The sequence below is a fragment of the Pelodiscus sinensis genome, chromosome 5 (genome assembly GCF_052426305.1).
Source record: "Pelodiscus sinensis isolate ZL-2025 chromosome 5, ASM5242630v1, whole genome shotgun sequence".
Classification (NCBI taxonomy): Eukaryota; Metazoa; Chordata; order Testudines; family Trionychidae; genus Pelodiscus; species Pelodiscus sinensis.
Genome location: NC_143056.1, coordinates 41,524,704 through 41,547,696, shown reverse-complemented (window position 1 = coordinate 41,547,696; position 22,993 = coordinate 41,524,704). Strand labels below are relative to the sequence as shown.

The following is a 22,993-nucleotide window of genomic DNA, read 5'->3' as shown; positions in this document are numbered from 1 at the left end:
CCTGCAAATCTTTCCTTTGTTGGCAACAGTTTCATTCTTACTGAGGAGTACAGTTTACTCCTGGGAGGAATTTTGTGCCACTGAGTATACACAGAATGCATGTCTACTGCAGACTTTTTCTTCTCTGCCACTATAGGTTCTGCTGGAGAGACTCGGCAATTACATCTTTCATCCACCAGAAGCTGCTGTGGCACCAAAAGAGAGGGCAGCCAGTCAGCAGAAAGGGAGGAGGAAAAGGCTGTGCTCCTCATTGTGGGTCCAGGTGAGGAACGGTGGGATAGAAAGAGCAGGTCACTCGGGGCTGCTGGTGGGGTCACAGATTCGGGGTCAGAAGGACTAGTGAGAAAGAAAGACTAGAGAACCATCTCAGGAGCTAGTGAGGCTGAATGGGGATAGGGATTGCATTGTCATGCAACCCCATGACAATGCATGGTCATAGGATGCATGGTCAGGGGTTGCATGGTCATGGGATGGGGGATGTAGGGACACCTGGGGACAGGGATAGATGTGCCTGACTGAATGGGAGAAGGTAGGCATCAGCTAGGATCTGCATGGGGGGATGCTCCCCAACTTCCTAGCAATCCTCCCCAAAACCCTGTTCCATATTTCTTCCACCAATCCTCCAGGTTCACTCAGGCTGTTTCCCTTTCTCTCATCTCCCCTGACTCCCCAAGCCTTTGGACTGCTTTTCAGAGATGCAGGAAATACATTTCTGTCTTGTAGTTTTAATGAGTTATTCAGTGAATGAAGTTGTCAAAACAAAACAACACATTTCCTGCATCTTTTTTGTTTGCATAGTTACAGACATACTTGCTAACTGTGGTCAGAAGTCACGAGAGTTGTGTCCTGACAGGTATCTTGCTCTGTCCAATGATAACCATTTGGCTGTGTGCACGTTCTCCTCCTGTATGTTGCACTGTCTCTGTACAGATAGCCAAAATACCAGAGTCCAAGAGAACCTCCAAAGACCACAAAATCAGCCAGGTTTGTAATAAATGAAGCACAGTAATAACTCCCTGGATCAGATATCTACAGTTATACTAAGAATGTGTGCCCATGACAATGGACTCTGTTCAGTGAGTGATGGGATTCTTCGCTACCTCCTAGGCTGGAGAAGAACAATCCCCTTAAGATACATTTTTATACACATGTATAAATAAGTTACACATCACTCCTGACGTATGAGGTTACCATCCTCTGTCGTTACCTATTTACCTCCCATTATCTTTTACATGATGATTAAAACATTGCTGTCCATCATGCTGTCATTTTGAAAACTTATCCTATATCTGTGTGTCCCTGTTATCTGTGGGGAGTGTTTGGGTACCAAGATGTTTCTTAACAAGGTGTTGTTACCATCCCTCTGGAATGTGTTTAAGGCTACTTCAAATAAATGATGGGATGGAGAAAATAGAACACTTGTCTACATGGCTGCATGATCTGTACAAGCAGAATACACCCGTCAGCCTAGCTTTCATTCAAGAGACAAGCTTGTATAAAGGCATTGAAATAGAAGGAGAGACTGGTGAACCTAGAACTTTCAGTGCCAGTTGTGGATGGTTTCACAGGTTCCAGAAAAGATATGGCTTCATGAATGTGCAAATGGAGGGAAAGGCTGCAAGTGCAGACAAGGATGCAGCTGAAGCATTTCCTGAAATATTGAACACCATCATCGAAGAAGGAGGCTATGACCCACAGCAAGTTTTCAATGTTGACGAAACGGGCTTGTATTAGAAACACTTGGAGTACGTCTAAACTACATGGCTCCGTCGACGGAGTCATGTAGTCTAGACATACCCTTGCTGTCTAGGACTTATATTTCTGTGAATGAGAAGTCTGTTCCTGGATTTAAGGCCTCGAAGGATCGCCTAACTCTGTTGTTAGGGGGCAATGCCAGTGAAGACATGAAGATGAAGCCCTTGCTAGTGTATCGCAATGAAAATTCACGTGATATGAAAAAAACCTGTGAAATCTCAGTTTCCTGTCGTTTGGAAAGGCCTGGATTACCAGGCACATTTTCTGGGAATGGTTTGTGGATTATTTTGTTCCAGAAATGAAAAAACATTGCAGGGAGAATAATCTTACGTTCAAGATTTTCCTCATACTGGACATGCTAGTGCCCACAACCTGGATTTTGAATCCCTCGATCCTAATATCAAGGTTGTTTTTATGCCACCAAGGATAACCTCACTAATGCAGCTAATGGACCGAGGGTTATTGCAAATGTCAAAGCTTATTATTTGCAGAGGACATTTTGCAGACTCATTTGGGAAACTGATGGAGAGGGAAAACCTACAATACAGGAATTTTGGAAACAAATTCAACATCATGGATGCTCTTATGATCATCGGTGCTGCCTGGTAAGAAGTCTCCAATTGGTTAACAAACAGTGCCTGGAAGGACCCATATCCTGATGCTGTACATGACTTCTTAAGCTTTCTAGAAGCCTTCATATGTAAGGAAATCATCTGACTAGCAAAGGAGGTTGGCTTTCAGGTATCAAAGAGGACAATGTGAAAGAGTTGTTGGAATCTCATTCTTTGCCTCTCAGTAATGAGGATTTAGTGGAGTTGGATAAACAGCACCATGAAGAAGATAATGTTGATGAAGATGCAGATTCTGACCTCACAATCCCTATCCTCCAACATGTCTTCAACCTCTATGGGAAGAGGATGGATATTCCTAAAGAATGTGACCATCTCGTTGATTGTTCTTCAAGAACAGCAATGATCATGGCAGATGTCTTGTCATGTTACAGACCGATTTTTAGATGCCAAACTTAAGCACACCAAGCAAACAACACTGGACACTTTCTTTACTAAAAAAGTAAAAAAATATCCCAAACCATTAGTGGATGAGCCTCAACCAGGACTGGCATTAAAAAGCAGAAAAACACCCCCCATGCAGCAGCTGTTGAAGAGCCTCCAGAAGTCATAACCTTGTTTGTTATTGACACCAGTGCAGAGGGTATTGCTGAATCTTCAGTTGTCAAGGTGGTGGATATTTGTGATGTTGAGATGGCAGTTCATGATCCTCCACCTGCTTCTCCATCTTCATTCTCCATCAGGCCAATCAAGCAAAAACATCACAGTTTCAAGGTAAGATTATTAAAAACGACAGTAAGATGTCATAAAATCATGTTTATATGTTGTTAAAATCAAAAGTGTTGCATTTCCTAAGTTCTGGAACCTAACCTCCCCTTGAGTCTTTAAGGCGACATAAAGACTGTTCCGGAACTCATCCCCCATTTACATTAATTCTTATGGAGAAAAATTCCCTGCTTTACATTGTTTTGCTATATGTCCATATTTTTTGAACATATCTTGGACATATAGCAGGGACAGCCTGCCTGTGCTCCCCGCCAGCTTTTGAACCTTTCCTATGTGGAGCAGCTGCTCCAAGGAGTGCGAGGGAGGAGGGAGTGTGTTGGGGCAGGGCGGGGTAAGGGTGTTTGATTTTGTGCCAGTAGAAAGCTGGTAACTCTAGCTACAACTGCAGAGGCTGGATTATCCTGCCCTGCCCATACGTTATTCCTTCTGAACACATTCAGTATCTAGTCCATACAGAATCCCAGACTAGAGCAGGTGCTGACATGACTCACAAAGTAGTACCCACGTGACAAAACACCGCCGCCTCATCTCTTCCGTGAACTAGTCCAGGGCCCAAAGTCTGTAGTTCGCTTGGGTCCTCCCCATTCTCTAGCCTATGGAGTTGGAACAAGCATAAGACTACAAGTTCCAGCATGCAACGCGGGAGAGAGGCTGTACCACATGCGGGGAGAGGGTCTCTGTTGTGTCCAAGTAAAAGCATCGAGGCGGTGCTGAGTAGCCGGTAAGTGAGCGGAGTGGTGCCCTGCACCCACTGGAGGGAGGGTGATCCTCGGAGGGGGAGGGGCTGCGCCACGTGGAATTTAGAACGTTGTGTAACTAAGCAGGAGCCGGCCGGTTCGTAGGAGTCGGGTTGGGATTAACCCTCCCCCCATTCTAGGAGCCGCCGGTCCGGCCCGGCCACCAGCTCCCGCTTGTTAGTCCGCCTGGTCCACACTCTGTCGCCATTTGTCCCCGGACAGCCTCTACCGCAACCTGGCTTCACCGCTCATCTCCGCTTCTGTCCTCCACTCACACCTGCCCTGCCCCTTTCGGCGCGACCAACTCCCGTAACCAGCGCCCTGTGCCGCCTCCAGCCCTGCCACACTCTCTTCCCACAGCCACCAACTCGTGTTTTCCCCTTTTCCCTCCAAAGAGGCGCCAGCAGTGTAGAGGCGTTCTCAGAGCCTCTGTCTTATGTACTGGGACGCCCGCTGTGTTACTCGCTGGACGAGTCTCCTCTCAGGCCAGCCTGCTAAAAACCAGAAGAGAAGCGCAGGTGGCACAGAGATCCAGACTGCTGCTGCGGAGTGGGAGTTACACCACAGCCGGGCGTTGAACATTCTAATCTCTGCTGGGTTGCCTGTGTTTTCCTGCATTGGTTAGATTATGGAGCGTAGGCAGTGGCACCAGAGAAGCTTATAGTACTCTGACTGGACTCTTCCTTTTCACTGCTGTGAGGGTAACTGATGTGGCTGTGATTGTGGCAGGAAGATCTGGAGTCCCATTGCACGTTTCTTTAAAAGCTGCACCCTCCGGCTGTGTTTGAATCAAGATAAAAATCAATGACCTGATTTTCAGAAGAGTTCAGCACATCAAGGCCCATTGGCTTCATAGGCAGTTTCAGGTACTCAGGACCTCTTGAAAGTCCAGTCACAAATAAACAGCTTAAACCATATATAAGTTTAACATTTATTCCTGTTGCTTATATTATTGCAAACACTGAAATAGTGGGAATAAGGGCTAGGGTCCCAAATTTGCATCTTGTTGAGGTCCATGGTGACTGAAAGTCATTGTCTGGTGGTGGTTTAATGGCCCATATGAAAAGTTATACAGGAGTCACAGGACAATGGGTGTCTCTAATCCTGAGGGATTTCCACAAAACAAAACTCACCAGCATCATTGGCTTTTTTGTGGTGTATCTTCAGATCAGAGATCAAGGATTGCAGGGGTCAAAGACTTAATTCTCTTTTCATGTGTAGAAGTGATATCTTTCCAGGAGCAAGTCTCAGATGCTTCAGTGAATAATCACGTGTCTCCTGCTTGTACAGCATCTGCGTGCTAGCTAGTTGGAAACTTTGAGTCGCTGAGTCAATCCAGCAACTTTCACGAGTATGAAATTCAAAAAAAAGTTAACACCAAACAAAATATGAAGCTGCTAAATACTTTAATATTATTATTGCAAGCAGGCTCATGGTTACTCCTCACATATAATGCAGGTTCTGTAGTTTCACACATCAATGATTGACTAGGAGCTCAGGTCAGTTTGGCTGTAAGTGACAAATATACTACTTAAACTGCATTACAACTAAATTAGGTGAAAGTCAAAGAAGACAGTTCATGTCTACAGAGGAAGAACAGCAGGTGATTCATTAGCAATGATCTTAATAATGAAAGGCAGTTATATTGAGAGGCATATTTCACAGCTGACAGCATCTTTAGGATACCTTTAGGGATTTCACAATAGCTCATTTACATGGTAAAGACTCACTGACATCTAATGGAAAACCTTGATATACAATTGATTCTGACAATTCTATGTCTTATATTAGTCTTATTTTAGTCTCCCCTTTTTATTACTAACAGACATTAGCATGAAAACAGTATCTTTGTTGCTTAAGAACTCAGCTGCTCCTGCTGTTTATTTCCCACCTAAAGTTGCCATCCTCTGCTTGTGACATTTTAATTAGTGAGTATAGAAATGGTTGTGATGTCACAGACTGGAGAATATGGCTTCAGGTGGAAATAAGATGTAGGAACAGATGGACCTACATCCTGTTTTCAGACAAATGTTATTAATAATAAAGAAAGAAGACACAAAAGACACACAACTTTTTTTCTTTTGTAAGAGGGAACACTACCATGTAGTTTAGGTCTCAAATTTATCAAAAAATAGGCCAAGAAATGTTTTTATTAATTAAAACTATTTCGTAAAGTATTTTGGAAGTTGTGGAGAGCATGGGGCATTTCTGTAATATTTCCATGAAAAGTGTATGTGTCTAAGGTGACCTGTTTGATATTATTCTGATTGATTGCAATGAGTTAAATCAAACTGGGTTATTAGGGAAAAGCAAACAGGTGATGAAACAATGACAGAGGTAAGATACTTCATAGAATGCCACGGGCCCTTAAGGAAACCATAGGAGTCTTTGGAAAATGCCTGCCTGCTTGGCTGCCGTCAGGCTTGCAAGTTTTTATTTTTTCCTGGCCTGAACCTACGATGCTAAACCATTAAAGACACCTGTGTAGAGAAAAAGAAGGAATAGGCCTTGATAAGGAGATGCTGAGAATATTTGAGGGGTTGTCTGCTAGGGCAGTGGTGCCCAACTTGTGGGTCGTGACCCCCAAGGGGGGTTGCGGTGGTTAGATCCGGCTGGCCGGGTGCGGCCGTGTGGTGCGGCACTTAGATCCAGCTGGCCGGTGGCTGGGCCTGGCAGTTGGCAGCCCCCACGGTGCAGGGGCTGCAGATCAAAAATGGTTGCGCACCACCGTGCGTGGGTATATAGGCTTGTGGCTGTTACCTAAAGCTGGCAAAGAAAGAATAAATTGTCTGTAAGAGTCATGCCATATAGGCCTTTATTGTTTAAACCCATTTCGGGTGACTGATAATACTTTGTGTTGAAAAGGATGTCCTGTTCCCTGCTAGTTATAAAGACCCCAATATACAAAGGGATTTAGGCATCTAAGCCCCAGATTTATGTGTTTAAAACCTGGTTTAGGCCCAACAGCAATCCACAAAATTCCATTCAAATGCTGTGGGTGTTGGCACCTAAGTTTTCAGGATAAAAGTACCATAAGAACTAGTGAGGTAAGCAAGTAGTCGATTAGTCAACTACCCGATAAGCATAAGCTTATTGGGTAGTTGACTGGAGTATCAGCTTCTTGCTTTCCCCCACTTGCTGCCTTTATGAGCAGCAGCCTCTGTTCATGGTGGACTGAGCAGTCCCAGCTTGCGCTGGTCTGGGGTGCTGTGCCTTTGCATTTAAAATGCAGAGCTGCAGCACGGATGGCTCCTGGAGGTAGCACGAGCCAGGACTGCTCAGTCGTGGCTCAAGCCAACTCCTGGAATTAATCCCGCTGCAGGTCTGTATAGTGGTCTTTATTGGCTAGTCTTGTAGTTGATACAATTTGTATTGACTGCACAATTAGTTAGATAACCGCAATGGAACATCCTTAGTAGGCACTTAAGTTGCTATCTTTGAGCATAAACATTTGAGCATTTCTGCCTCTAGGTAGTCTGATGCTTAACTCCTGCCTAAAGTTGCCATTCTCTGTCTATGACATTCTAATTAGTGGATATGGAAATAGTTGTGAGGTCACAAACTGCAGAAATGGTCCATAAATAGGCATTCATTCGCTTATCTTCCATCAAACTCCTGGGTGGGGCTTGATCTAGGAGGCACAGAATCAGAGGACTGGAAGTAACTTTGAGAGGTCAAGTCCAGTCCCCTGCACTCATGGCAGGAACGAGAACTATCTAGACACATGATTGTCTAATCTGCTCAAAACAGAGTGGAAGAATTATTTCTTGTATCTTGCTTACAGCACTCCTGCTATTGCATCCCAAAATAATGTTGCCCTTTTTTTTTAACAACAGTGTTATGCTGTTGACTCATTTAGCTTGTGGTCCTGAGTTTGATCTACTCCCCCTTTCCCTATCCCCTTCTATGGCTGTTTTGTGTGGACCAAGTAGAGACTAACTCATTCATCAATAAATCATTTAGGTGCCTAAGCCACCTGCCCTCCAGGTTCATGGATCACATAGATAGGTGCCTAACTGTGTGAAAAGGAGAGAGCTTCGTACACACTCCTGTTATCGCATCTCACATTGGGTAGTTTAGATTGTTCCTTGCCTAGCATGCTGGCTTTTATGAATTTTATTCTAAGGCACTGTACTCTTTCTGTTCATTATTTAGGAAGGTTACTTGCCTAACTCAGGCTTTGTGGATTGCAATGTTCTGTGACTTTTTTTTCTAGGCGCATGAACGTTGGGCACTCTGATGTACAATATTGCGACCCGTAGGTTGATTTGTGGATCCAGGCCAAAGTTTCCAAGTTCCTGATTCCTGCAGGAACCAAGACAAATTGACTCCTCTGACGGAGCCCCTCTGAAATAAGAATGCTGAAGCCTGGGATCCGGTCTAAGGTTACGTCTATACTGCACCCTTCTTCCGCAAAAGCTTATGCAAATAAGGGCAGATTAGCATATTGTCGTACTTCATTTGCGTAATTAATTAGGGGCCGTTCTTGCGCAAGAGGCTTTTGCGCAAAAAGAAACTGTGTAGATGGCTCCTTTGTGCACAAAATCCTCCTCTTGTGCAAGAGCCGTTCTTCCTGAAAAAATGAGGAAGAACGGCTCTTGCGCAAGAGGGGGTTTTTGCACAAAAAGGAGCCAGCTACACAGTTTCTTTTTGTGCAAAAGCCTCTTGTGCAAGAACGGCCCCTAATTAATTACGCAAATGAAGTACGACAATATGCTAATCTGCCCTTATTTGCATAAGCTTTTGCGGAAGAAGGGTGCAGTATAGACGTAGCCTAAAAGTGGCAGAGTCTTAGGACTCCTCTTTTAGTGAAGGAGAGCCCCAAGGACTGTCATTAGGTAGAGTGCATTCACAAGCAATTGTCGCTGAAGGTCAGGATCTATGATTTGTGACAGAAATAAAAAAGAAATGTGGGTTTTTTTCATTTAATTGCTGTGTATTTAAACCAGCAGCCTTAGGCTTTCTTAACTGGAATGAAATTGACTGGGAAAAGAAAATGAAACTGATCCTCCTAATTCCATTGCCAAAGATGAATGAAGCAGAAAAGAAAAAACTACATCAATGGAATGAGGTGGGGAAAAAATGAAGTGGATTTGTAGGCACTTTTCAGGTTTGAATAATCAAAAGTGTTATTTAGTAAAGCAGGGAAAAGGGTAAAAGCAGGTAAAACCTACTACAGTTGTCAGAGGTAAGAGAGAATGTTAAAGAGCTTCTGACACATGAAATCCTTTGAGGAGGGGGGGAAAATCTAGTTAGAGCCTAATATTAAAACATAACTGCCCAACCCTAAAATGTCTCTATTAATAATAATAGATCTTAGATGTATTTAAACTACTTTCCAAACATAAGTAGTTAGGGCAGTTCTTTAAAGTAGGGAAACAGTATATTATTATTTCCCCCGTTTCATAGGGAAACTGAGTGTGAGAAGTTAAGAGATTTGCCCAAGCTCATACATTGCACTAAAGGCAAAGCCAGGACTCGAATTTTGATCTCATGATGCCCAATCTCCTAACTGTTGGACCATACTGCCTCAGTTATGCAAGACCATAAATGTTTGTTTGTTTTTTGCCTCCCCACCCATCCTGATCAGAAGGCAGCTACTTTTCTGGTTAATTGCTTTGACTAGGTCACCCCCTTCTCTGCCTCCTTCTACTGGATCCCCTTTTACACTGTATCAGACTGTTTGTTTTTACTTTTAAGGCACTTGATGACTATTCTTCATGGCATATCTCTTCCCTAGCATCTATTGAGACATGCCCCCCTCCACATCTACTCCATCAACAATGATAGCCTTGCCTGTCTATTTGGAGCATTTTCCAACAGGTAACGTTATGCTTCCTACCATGGGAGAAGCTCCCTGTAAAAATCTGTAACCATACACCTTTAAATCACCTCTTAAAACCTACTACAGCCTACAAAATATGTGATCATGGTTAGGCAGCTGGAGTGCTGTGACTGCTGCTTATTACACTAATCATAACTGACTCACTGTTAGCTTGTGGTCCTGTTGTTTGTTTTATGCTCCTGTTGTCTTTTGTTTTAGAAAGACTGTAAACCCTTTAGGGCTAGGGATGAGCTTTTCGTTATATGTATGTACAGTGTCTAGCACAGTGGAGCCCTGATCTTTGATTTGTACCCTCTAGGCACTAGGAGACTATTGCAGTATAATAACAAGCTTGGAATGTGGCTCCCTGTGTACCTGCCTACTGATTACTACGAAACGAAGATGCAGAGGAGCATTATTGTTAAGTTAGTGGTAGAGCCTCGACTGAAACTTGAAGACTTATTTCCTAGGGTTTTAAGCACTAGACCACACTCTCCTCTCACAGCAAGATTTAGGAACCATGAGGCCTGCACTAATAGAGTTGCCTGCTCTAACAAGTCTTCCTGTGCTCACTTGATAGCTGATCAACATGAAAAATGAGTTTTGGAAGGAAGCACTTACATGACTCTGAACTGTTGGCAAAGGCAGCCCTGGATGGTTCCTCCTGTACTCTCTTCTTCCACTCAATTGCTGATAATTTCTGTTTTGTATCTCTGCAGCGGTCGCCGGCATGGCCAGAAGGGCCTTGAAACTTGTCTCTCTGGCAGCAGCCACTTCTGGCTTCTACCTCTACAGCAGCAAGTATCTGGATCCCAATGATTTTGGAGTTGTTCGGGTGGGCAGAGCCATTGCCACAGTAAGTTTCACTCTGGCAGGTTATGTGAGGGTAGGCATGAGAGATTTGCTGACAGGGTTAGAAGGATCCTCAGAGAGACTGGAATTCACAGGAGTTCTTTTCCTGGCATGGTGTTTTCTGTATTTATATGTTTCAAGTGTATGGTTGGCTCTGATCTCCAGGGACTTGGGTTTTTCTCTGTTCTGTTATTTGTGTGGGGGAAAATAAGTTAAAAACATGGACAGTGTAGAGGGTAATTTACAGTGAAGCAGAGGCAGGCAGAGAAAAAGAGAAAAACATGGTGACAATGAGTAAACATGTGCCTTATTGGGGAATCTATTGGGTAGATGTGGGGCTTAGATCCACTTACTGTATCTCTTTACCCCACATCCCCTTCTCTCAACTCTCATTCAAAACTTAGTCAGGTCTATCATCCCACTGCTTTTCCCAGTTGTTTTGCTTTGAAGCTGCTTACCTCATCCTTGATGGTGGCTCCTTTTTCTCCTACAGATCATTGAGAAGACCACATTGTTGAATGAATACTGCCTATAAATGTCTTGGAGTTCTCAGTGCTAGGAATGTGGGCAGGGGATGGTGTCTTCAGGTGTGTGTGTGGGAGTGGGATTAGTATCAGGGAAAAAGTGAAGCAGGAGTGGGAGAGGTAAGGCAGAAGATGCGTGTGGGGTATGTACACACTTTCTAAAATAAATCTCAAAGGGCCCCACTAGTCCTGGATGGATGCCACCTTCATGTCACCACAGATGTTGAACACAGCATCCAAAAACATGAACATGGCAGCTGCCAGCCACACAGGGTGTGACTCTCTCCAGGAAAGCCCTCTCTAGAGAATACATTAGCAGCCAGAAACAAGGTAGAGCAGAATTTGTGTAGGATATTAGCCTTCCCTGCACCTCTGTTGTGCCATACATTTGTCACTTCAGGCCAGGAGCTCCATCACTTACAGGCCCCGAGTACTAAGCAGCTGACAGCCTGCATCTCTTGCACTTCTAAAATGCTTCATTAGTGAGAACTACAGGGAGTGCCTCCTGAGAGCAGGCACTGCAAGAAGCAGGTTCGGTAGCTGATCTCAGAATCCATTACCCTGTACACAGACAGGCTGGAGCAGAAAATGATGTGAGGAGTGTCCGGGAAGGGAGAGGGTGTTTTGTTTTGGAAGCGTATGGTAGAAATGTTGACTGCCATCACCTTACTAAAAATAATGCAAAGTACAGTATCTGGCACTTTGTCATTTCAGTATCCAGACTAAGGTGTCAGTAGAGGAGATTTTAGATTAAATAGTAATAAGCCACCAGGTCCAGATGGTATTCACCCAGGAATTCTGAAGGAACTCAGATATGAAATTGCAGAACTACTAAAGGTGGTATGTAACCAATGTTCTCTTTAATCTTTTCCATCCATGTGTGGATTTTTTCCATTCATTTGCGGAATAAATGTTATATGCACTGAAGCATAACAACCAATAGAAACAAATACCTAGCTGTGGGCACTCTGCTAATCAGCTGGACGGCATTTGAATCTCTCCTGAACAGCCTCACAAGCACTGAGCTTACAGAGAACACTCTATGCAACCTTTCATTTAGAACAGCTTCTGTACCAAATGACTACAGGGTAGCTAATGTGACAACAATTTTTAAAATGTTTCTAGAAGTGATCTGGCAATTACAGACTAATAAGCCTGACTTCAGTACTAGGCAAATTGGTTGAAATTTGTTCTTTATTATGGTTAGCAGACATGCAGCTAGGCATGATCTGTTGGGGAAGAGTCAATATGGCTTTTATAAAGGAAACTCTTGACTTACTGCTCTATTAGAATTCTTTGGGGAGGGTCAGCGAACATGTGGAAAAGGGTGATTCAGTGGATAGAGTGTACTTGGGCTTCAGAAAGCCTTTGACAAGGTCCATCACCAAAAGCTCTTAAGCAAGGTAAGCAATGCTGGGATCAGATGGAAGATCCTCTGATGGATCAGTAACTGGTTAAAAACAAGAAAAGATGGATAAGAATAAATGGTCAATTTTCATAATGTAGAGAGTAATTAGTGGTTCCCCCCAGAGTTCTGTACTGGAATGAGTGCTTTTCAATTTAACCTAGAAAAATGGGTAAAAAGTGAGTTGACAAAATTTGCAGATGATATACAATTATTCAAGATAGTTAAATCCAAAGCAGAGTGCAAAGTGATACAAAGGGAGCTCATAAAAATGGGTGACTGGGCAGCAAAATGGCAGATGAAATTTAATGTTGAGAAATGCAAAGTAATGCTCATTGGAAAACATAATCCCAACTACACATACAAAATGATGAGGTCTAAATCAGCTGTTCCCACTCAAGAGAGATCTTAGAGCCATTGTGCATAGCTCTCTAAAAACATCCGCTTATTATGCAGTGGCAGGCATAAAAACTAACATGATATTAGGAACCATTAGTAAAAAGATAGACAATAAGATAGAAAATATCATAATGCTATTATATAAATATATAGGACAGCCACACCTTGAACACTGCATGCCGTTATGGTCACCTCATCTCAAAAATGTTATATTAGAAATGGAAAAGGTACAGAGCAGGGCAATAAACACGATGAAGAATATGGAAGAGCTGTGTGAGGAGAGAATAAAAAGACTGGGATTTTTCTGTCTGGAAAAGAGACAGCTAAGGGGATATGATAGCAGTCTATAAAATCATGATGGGTGTAGAGAAAATGAATAATGAAATGTTTACTTCTTCACATAACACAAGAACGAGGGGTCATCCAATGAAATTTATAGGCAGTAGATTTGAAACAAACATAGAACTTATTGCCAGGGGATGTTGTGAAGGCCAAAACTATAACTGGGTTCACACAAGAATTATAAATTAATAGAAGACAGGTCTATCAATGGCTATTAGCTAAGATGATCAGGGATGCAATCCCATGCACTGGGTGCTCCTAGCCTCTGACCGCCGGAAGCGGATCACTCAATAATTGTCTGTTTTGTCACTCACTCCAAAACACCTGGCATGAAGTACTGTGGGAGGACTAGGCTAGATGGACCCTTGGCCTGTCCCAGTAAGTCTGTTCTTATCTTTACTGCACAAACACTGCTGACCATCCATACACCTCAGGGGAAACTGAGGTACCAAGTGGGAAAGTGATTTTCCCCTGGCCACAGCAGAGCTCTTAGAACTCAGCAATCCATTGCTCCCAGTTTCCCAGGCTTAGTTCACTACTAGGCCATACTGCCGCCACAAATTACAGTGTTCTACAGGAGCAGCTACAACTATAATATCTCAAAGAAAAATCTGTTGGTGGTTGCTAGCCCCTGTAAGTACTCTTTTAACAAATATGGGGAATACTTTAAATGGTTTATTTTTTTAACAGACACAAGTCCCTGTATGGTCAGGTTGCTTCAGTGTGAGCTTCTGCCATATTGTTGCACTAATCTCTGCTTTCCCAGTCTCAGCTTCATTTTCATGTGTTTCTCCCCAATCAAGAGGGATGGAGACGTCTCTAAAATTAGAGCTTAGACTCTATTGTAAACATATGCCTGTGGCTGCTGGGGACCTAGATGAGAGCTGCCCCTCAATTCAGCCCTGAGCAAACCCCTACTTAGCAGGTCAGGTGGCTCCCATAATTGATTGGGGAGGGGAAGGGGGCCTCCAGTCACGACAGATGAACTTCAAAATGTTCAAAAGTTATATTCTGAGAAGCACCCAAAAGTCTAGATGCTTAACTCAACTTTTTGGGGCAAAGCTAGACTGGAGCATATATAAACATGGGGAAAAAAAAGGACTTGGGGAGTGAATTCTCAAACCTGTGGCCAGTTTGAATTTTGCTAGAAGTTTTTAATTTATCTACATGTATTCCTCAGTCCTTATTAAACCTCCTTAGGTGGCCTGGGGGAAAACTGTTGCCCAAGTCCAGGTTTGGGGAAGCAGATTAAGGGCCCAGCAGAGAGAAAACACTGAGGGCGCAGCTACACTACGCAGAAGATCAACTCAGCTACGGTTGATCTTCCGGGGTTCAATTTAATGGGTCTAATATAGACCCACTAAATTGAACTCAGAGGGTGTCCTGCTCCTCAGGGGGCACTCCTGCTCCTCACGAGGAGTAAGGGAAGCCAATGGGAGTGTTTGCTCCCGTTACCCTCCCATTGTGTGGACGGTACAGAAATGCGATTTTAACATATGTCAACTCCAGCTATGTAATTAATGTGACTGGAGTTGCGTATCTTAATTTGACCTTCTGCTGTATTGTAGACCAGGTCCAAGAGGTAGGGATGTTGCTTGGGGACCTCATTCTAGGAGATGGGGAGATCAGCTGATAACTTGAGGATTGTTGGAAGTCAGCAGCTGGATGACTCAAAGTGGAAGCCACACTCTCTGAGACTTTTAAAACTAGACTTGACAAAAGACTGGAAAATGCACTATGGACATCAATCTTGCATTGCCAGCAAGAGGGACTGGATGATCTCCCAAGTCGTCTTATATCTATGAAGAGCAATTTCTCAGGAGCATGGAGGAAGAAGAACTAATCCTTGATGAAAATGAGTTGCTCCTTAGGACCTGGACAGCAACAAGTCACAGAAAACCTTTACATTTCAGATAGTATTAGAAATCTGATATTTCTGCTTTTTTTTGCCCGCTGCATCTTTCAAGGTGTCACACTGACCCCAGTTTTCAGAGAGCATTAAGCTAGTATCATATGCCATAGCTGAAGTGTATCTCAGACACTTGTGGGGATTTAACAATGTCAGAGTTGCCTATCAGAATCATCATAATACTAATTTGTTGTAAATATTGTGATGTAATTAGCAACTGCTTAATTAATTTCCTCTTCCTCTGTAAAGCAGAGCTGGTTCTTTTCAAGTTGGAAGTGACAGTTACCATCATGGACAAGAGATAACATAAGAACCAACCCAAAACTGATCTGAAAGTCCCTCCATTCCAAAGCTATTTTCTGATGTTGGAAAATGCCTGGTGAAATTTTTCTCCAAATACTTCTTCACCTACCTCTACACCTCTTGGCTTTCATAGGGACAGGAAGGGCTGAACAATCACAAGAAAAGCCTTGGACAAAGTGGTGAGATTCCTGATGAACAACACAATTGTTCTACATCAACAGGTGCATGGATAGGGAGGAAGAGTACTTTTTGGCCCTCTGCCAAGAAGCCCTTTTCCTCTGGGATTTTTGCATCAGCCATGTCTATCTGGAGGCCTTTTACCTCCCTAGTATCAGAAATTACCTGGCAGATTACCTCAGCAGGAATTTCTCCAGTCACCGCAAGTAATCCCTTCACCTGGAAGTGACCTGCATGCTCTTCCAGAGGTGAGCTACTCCCCAACTGCATCTGTTTGCCACCAGGCAGAACAGGAAGCGCCATAGGGTATGGCTACATTGTGGGGGGTTTCTTCCGAAAGAGGTATGCAAATAGCGCTCGCATTTGCATACCTTTGTCCATTTTTTTTTCTGGAAGAGGCTTTTCCGATATTTGGCTCTGTCTACACGGGGCCAAATGTCGGAAAAAATCCCCTGTTTCGAAAGCCCCTGTAAACTTTGTTTTATGAGGAATAAGGGGGCTTTTGAAAGAGGGGGGTTTACCGACATTTGGCCCCATGTAGATGGGGCCAAATGGCAGAAAAGCCTGTTCTGGAAAAAAAAAACGGAAGAAGGTATGCAAATGTGAGCGCTATTTGCGCACCTCTTACGAACCCTCCCCCCCACAGTGTAGCCATACCTGTAGCTTTTGTTCCTACCAGGTAAAAGCTCCCTCTCTGATGCCTTTCTCCTGCCAGGAGCAGGGCCTGATGTACATGTTTCTGCTGAGTCCTAGTAAAGATCAGAAGGGACAGAGCACACATCATTATGATTTGCCCCAATATGCCTGTGCCAGTATTGATTTGGTACGCTCGTGAACACCGTGGTGATTCCTCCATGGGCCCCCCTTTCCTCAGTAGCCCATACTTGCTGCCACAAGATCCAAGCCAGTTAGTATACTGCAACCTGGAGTCGCTACGCCTCACAAAGTGGTAGCTCCATGGTTGAAACCAGAGGAATGTACCTGTTCGGAGGCGGTCTAACAAGTTCTCCTGGGGAACTGGAAACCTTCCATGAGACTGCCTTACCAGGCCAAGTGGATGAAGTTCCACTGGGCATGAGAATGGGGCATCTCTCCCTCTCACTTTTCTATGCAGTCTGTATTAGACCATGTGCTGCACCTCAGGAAGCCAGGGTTGACACATTCTTCTATCTGAGTGCACCTTGCAGCTATCTCTGCTTTCTACCAACTGATCCGGGCCAGAGAGTCTTCTCTCATAATATAATGGTTAGGTTCCTAAGGGGCCAAGTCTTTTTGCAAGTCCATCAGCTTTGTCACTGCAGCTGATAGGATGAAGGGCTTTCTGATGTCATCACGGAGAATTTCCAATGGGATCACCTTTGCATACAGACCTGCTATGAGTTGGCAAAGACTCCCCCACAGCTGATCATCTGGGTCCATTTTACCAGAGCTCAGGCATCACCTGTGGCCTTTGTGGCTCCAAATACCATCCAGGACATCAGTAGAGCCATGATGTGGGCCTCAGTCCACACATTCACATTTCACTGCGCCATCGCTCAGGCTAGAGTCGACACTGGGTTTGGCAGAGCTGTGCTACAGTCTGCACAGCTGTGAACTCTTACCTGCCTCCATGGGTACTGCATGGAGTCATGTATTGCGGAATGGATATGAGCAATCACTTGAAGAAGAAAAGACAGTTACCACCTTTCCATAAGTGGTGTTCTTCAAGATGTGTTTCTCATGTCCGTTCCGTGATATGGCCTCCTTTCTCACTGTTTGGAGTTTCCAGCAAGAAGGAACTGAGGGTAGGGGGAGCATGTAGCACTCCTTATACCACGCCATGGAGGTGCCACTCCAGAGGTCGCTAGAGATGCTCCCCTATGGATACTGCTGAGATAAAAACTTCCAGCACTCGTGCATGTGGTGAACAAACACACAGAATGGAATGGACATGAACAACACATCTCAAACATCAGTTACTGTCTTGTCTGGTTCTCTCTATGCATTGGTCACCCCTTTTTGCTGCTCTGTGTACAGACCTTTTGTCAATTTTTTTTCCTCCCTGATGAGGTCTGGAGGACGGGCTAGCTGCCCAGGTTATCCCAGCACTCACTGATATAAATACAGTTGGGCAGTGTGGTAGGTGTGAGTACAATGGCAGAAAAGCGCCTACATGGACACAAACAGAACTTTGCTATTTGTAACCAGTGAAGGTGACTGTAATGATAATTAGTTACCAAATCACAGTGACAGTTATGGCATGGATGGGTGTTAGTCTAACCTCTCCATCCTATCCCATCAGTGACAGCTTAGACATCACAGTTTGACACCATTGAAGCTGTTCTGATGTTGCCAACCCTGGACTGTGATTTGGCTGCAGAGATTGGGTGGGAGGGAAAGGAAAGGCTCCAGTTTACATGTAAGCATCAGGCTGTTTCTAGTTAGTTTCATACCCTGCTCAACATGTACACGGCGGCTTGTGGATACACACAGGATTGAACATCAAGGGTTGTTTCAGTTCTGTTCCTGGCTCTGACATTGACTCACTGTGTGTCACTTACTAAGTCACTTCCCTGCTCCATGCTTTGATTTTCCCCATGTGGGCAATGGATGTTCTCCTGACCTATGTCCCTGGGGGTTGGGATTTTCAGTTTGTGAATGCCAGTGAAGTGCTTTGATTGCCTGGAATGGAAGGTGCTTTAGAAGTGCAAAGTATGACTTCTTGCCAGTAGCTCAATGTTACTGAGCTTCCTGTCCCGCAGGGAAGTTTTCCTGAGTGTAAACCACTGATTTTCATTGACATGTTTTTATTTGTATTTCTTTTTGTCCTTGTGGCCTTTTTATTTGAAAGGAAACTTAACTTTGGGGCTTAAAGCTGAATAGAAAGAATCCCTTTAATAAAGGCTTTGTTGGCTTGATCCAAGATCATTGCAGAATCTTCATACTGTTTCTGGTTTGTTTTTCAGACAGCTGTTATCACTTATGACTACCTCACTGCTCTCCGGAGTGTCCCGTATGGATCACAGGAGTATGCCTACGTCAAATCACAGGTAGGGTGTTCCCCAGAGGCTTGGCAAGCAAGGAGAGATCTGCCAAAGGCAGTGCCATCCACTGAGCTGCTGGCTTAGTCAGTCAGTCATTGGGATGAGAGCAGGTTTGATCTCCACTTCCTGCTCCTGTCTGCTTAGACTGAAGTGGAGCACTCAGCAGCTGAGAGTGGGAAGACAGGTGGCCTTGTGTTGCTGAGCAACAGCAAGAAAGTCGTATCTCTGTCCTGCTTGGCCAGTTAGTGGGGGTTGTACCTCAAGGTTTGAGTGAATCGAAATGGGGCAGATCTGGTGGATGAGTGGTGAATCCTCTGGGATCAGTCAGGGCTGCAGAGCATCCCTGAAGAAATTGAGAAGTAATTGGGCAATCTAAGGGACTCTTCTCTGCCAGGCTTTCTGTCACTGTGTTCTGATGTAACTAATTAATATGAATAAAAATAGCAACTGTAGTGACAGGAATGAAGATACAAATTATAATGTCTCTGCCAAGGCCGCTCAAACTCACACTGCAAAGCTCTTTCTTTTTCAGTTCTGAGGCCTCCCTACCTGCACTGCCAATGCCCTTTGTTCCTGACCCACAGATTCTTGTGTTTCAGTCCTATTCCTGCCCTGCAGCTCATCTGCTGTACCTGTCCTTGGAGCCTCTTCATAGCAGTGAATGTGGATTTGATCTGTGTCAAATTAGGCAGTGTATTTAGCAATAAGACTATCAAGTGTGTTTAATTTTTCACCTAACACACGTTGGGGTTAGACCTCCGTGCCCTGAAGTGAAGAGCTAGTGGATTCGGCCACCCAGCCCCTTACTAAAACCACAGTGCACCACCTCTTAGGATTTAGTCACATATGGTTGGCCTTAATGAATGCAAAGTGCATAGGAATGTCTTGCAGAGCAGCCTGCCCAGGGTTGCTCTCGCTTTCCCTTTTGACTACAGAAATAGCTTTGCTTTGTTGTAGCTCTTTTAATCATAGGTGGGTGTTAACTTGAAGAAACTGGTGGTAGGTGCCAGATTGACAGACTTGGAGTTCAGAGCTGTCTCTCCTTCTGCCCATGTCTATACCCTCGGTGTAACTATCCAATAGCCCTGAGTTTTTCACTCTTGGGCTGTGTCCAGACTCAGGGGTTTTTTCGAAAAAAGTAGCCTTTTTTCGAAAAAACTTCCCCTGCGTCCAGACTCAAGCCGCGTTCTTTCTAAATTAATTTGAAAGAACGCGGCTTTTCTTTCGATGGCGGTAAACCTCATTTCACGAGGAAGAACACCTTCTTTCGAAAGTTCCTCTTTCGAAAGAAGGCGTTCTTCAATGTAAATAGGGCTTCTTCAAAAGAGAGCATCCAGACTCACTGGATGCTTTCTTTCGAAAAAGCAAGCCGCTTTTTCGAAATTTCTCCGTGCAGTCTAGACGCTCTCTTTCGAAAGATGCTTTCGAAAGAGCCTCTTTCGAAAGAAGCCTGCAGTCTAGATATAGCCTTGGATGCTGGGTCCAATCCAGCACTGGTGGGTATTGAGTGAAAATCTCCACCTCCTGGCAGCTGTCCATTAGTCTGTGTGAATAGAGTTGGTGGGTTCTCAAGCCAATTCCTAGTGAACAGGAGTGCCCAGCATACAAACTGCCATCATGATCAACTAACCCCTACATTGTCAATTTCAGTAGAGTGCAAAGGACTGAGCGGGAGACTGAACTCTCCTAGAGTTGATCAGGCCTGTGGCAGTGGGTTGGGAGGAAGCTTACTGTACTACTGCCTAAGTTGTAGCTGCTGGCTCAGAAGCCTTCAGATTCTAAGCTTGTCAATCTGGCCCCTTCACCAGCACTAGATGTTTATTGGAAAGACTCTAACTTTGAAACCTGGGTCTGCAGAAGAGCTAGGTTGTAACTTCTCTGAGACAAGCTGAGGTAGTTGAGTTGCTGATGCTGCCGACTGCTTGTAGTTTGACAGCTGTTCCCAGCAGCCCCTGCAAAGCTCTGACCTTTTGTCTTGTGTCTCTATGGCCTCATTAACCTCTGTCATACTGCTTCTGATGGTCTGCCAGTTCGTGCTCTGAGCAGCAGAAAAGGGTCCTGTTCATTGGAGCTGTGCTGTGTTCTCCCCAGTCTTGGCAGCCAAGACTAGCTGAGTCAGCACTTGTTCCTTGGCAGGGTGAGTCAGTGCAATGCAAGAGGGCTTTGTGCCATGGCCTGCATTTCCTTCAAGAAGCCTTAGGCTGCTGAAAGAGGAAAGCCAGGGGTATGGAGGCTGTGAAGCAAATTCAGGCCTATCATGAGCAAGTAAAACTCCTTTAGTGAGTGGGATATCCTGGCTTGCCTTGCTCTTGGGGGAGTACTACAGAGAGGAGCATTTTAGCCTGACAGTAACTAGGAAGGTGGCATTCTAGCAACTCTCTTGGTATGGCTGAGCTAGCAAAGTGTCAGATATATGGCAGGCAATGATGCAGCAGTGGGATGGGAAACAGGATACAGAGCCCTTTGTTTTTTGGGGCACTGGTCCCAGTCCAGCCCCAGGTGGGTAGTAACTGAAAGTTTTTACCACCTGATAGCTGTTCAGTGGTCTCTGTGGACTGGATTTGTTGTCTCCGTTTAATGCCTTATGGATGAGTCATCAGAAAATCTACCATCAATAGGCTGACACTAATTGGCTCCTTCTTATTGGCCATCAGCGGTGGCCAAGAGAGACTGCATTCTCCTCTCAGCCAGAGGGTGAGACCCTAAAGGTCAGGGGCATGATGCACTGACAGATGGCAGTATGTGTTTGAGCAACACTGGCACTGTGGATAAACCGAGGCCTTTTGTCTCCAGGGTGGTCACTCTGGCACTGACATCTCCATCTTGTCAACCTCCGCACCTTTTACTTTGGCCTCAAGCCCCTGTTTATGTGCTGTTCCCACAATGATTTTTGTATTTCATTGTCCTGGCCCAGGTTGATCCAAATGGCCACCTTCTGCCTCACAGCACTTACCACAGCTGTATGAAGCTAGCTAACTGACAGTGGTCCAATCTAGACTGGCTTGAGGATAGCTGGTATTTATTTTAAACTATTATGCATATGTTTTGGCTGACTGTTCCCTCCTGTGTCTTCTGTCTTTTATATGTTGCTCACTTGCTTGGCCCGCTAACTCCATAGGACAGGGGCTGTGTCTGCCTGTAACTGTAGAGAGTACGCAGCACATTGTGAGTGCTACTGGAATACAAAGAACAAGATGCTCACTCTGTAATAATAATTTCTGTTCAGTAGCTAAACAGGAGACCCTGAATAACTGACTATTTCAGTCAAGAGATAGGAAACCTCAGTGGCAGTCCCAGTTCCTGAGTCAGTTGGAGCCAAACAGGGACATAGTCATTAGGAAACAATTAAATATAAAGCAGATTAAGAAGGAAACAGGTTCCCTGGGGTCTCTTAGCCAGGTTCCCACTTAGCTCCAAGGAAACCTCTTCAATCTCACTCTCTCTTTTCCTTCTCTCATGGGCCACTTTTGATGCTAATGTTCCCAGCTAAGCAGTTCTCAGCACCTCTTTGTGATCAGCAAATTGGGGGAGTATTTACTACTTTCTGTGAGACAACAGTGTGAGCTGGGATATAGCCATGTGTCTCTGAGATCAGTTAGCCTCGGCTTGATGTTCTCACTGCTTTTTGCCTCTGCCGTGTTTGGGGAGCTACTTTTGTGCTAATACCCTTGCCCTCTCCTAGCAACCAAGTATGAGTTAAGATTCCTGTCCTTGCCCACTCCTGCTGCTGATACTTGTTGTCAATATCAGGGAGACACTGGCCTGAGCTATGTAAGTTTCACACATGCCAGAGCATCCTTTCCAATCAATGTTGTTGGCTTGGCACGCAAAGTAACCATAATCTTCAGTCTGAAGGAGAGAATATCATGGCACTCCTGCTGGCACTTTCCTTCAATTGTTGCTAATGCCAGTTAGTGTTGATGTAGTGATGTTGTGGTCATCTCTGGCCATGTTTAGCTCTGGAGACACTGAGTGATTGCCTAGTGGGCTGTATATGTATGCCCAGTGTCAGGAGCACCTGGAGACATCTATATTTTCACAGGTTTAGGATATGTGCCTGATCATTCCTGTTAGTTTGCTTAACTTATTGGCAGGACACATGCTAAAGTGAGCATTGCCTCCTGCTCATTCCCTCACGTGTAACTCAGATCATGGAGGAGATAAGGGACGTCAGCTCAGTCATCATTGCCAGGCTGGAGATTTTTTACCTGATATCTTCCTTCCATCTCTGGATTGTGACATTTCTTCTGGTACCCTCTCCCTGTGGGAAAACACAGCTTGTGCGTAATGTCTCTGTCTTCCTAAGCTTTCTACTCTAGGGGATTTTGAAGAAGTTCATCACAATAGCATCTGGATGTCACTTCATACATGGATGTTGTCTTTCTGCA

The 22,993-nt window shown here is 44.5% G+C and overlaps 1 protein-coding gene across 3 annotated transcripts in view; it reads left to right on the top strand.

Annotated features, from left to right (window-relative positions):
* Nucleotides 1-3,450: 3,450 nt before the first annotated feature.
* The window catches only part of ADCK1 (aarF domain containing kinase 1), a 138,808-nt gene continuing 119,265 nt past the window's right edge, over nucleotides 3,451-22,993 (top strand). Inside the window, exons 1-3 of one of the 3 annotated variants that reach the window (XM_089778406.1) lie at nucleotides 3,451-3,831; nucleotides 10,391-10,527; nucleotides 18,528-18,611. In XM_089778406.1, coding sequence (XP_089634532.1) covers nucleotides 10,402-10,527; nucleotides 18,528-18,611 — 210 coding nt within the window. In that variant the 5' untranslated portion in view covers nucleotides 3,451-3,831; nucleotides 10,391-10,401. Of the gene's footprint in view, nucleotides 3,832-3,867; nucleotides 4,714-10,390; nucleotides 10,528-18,527; nucleotides 18,612-22,993 lie in introns of those variants that run through there. The other 2 variants (XM_006115984.5, XM_075926787.2) reach the window with 2 other exon arrangements.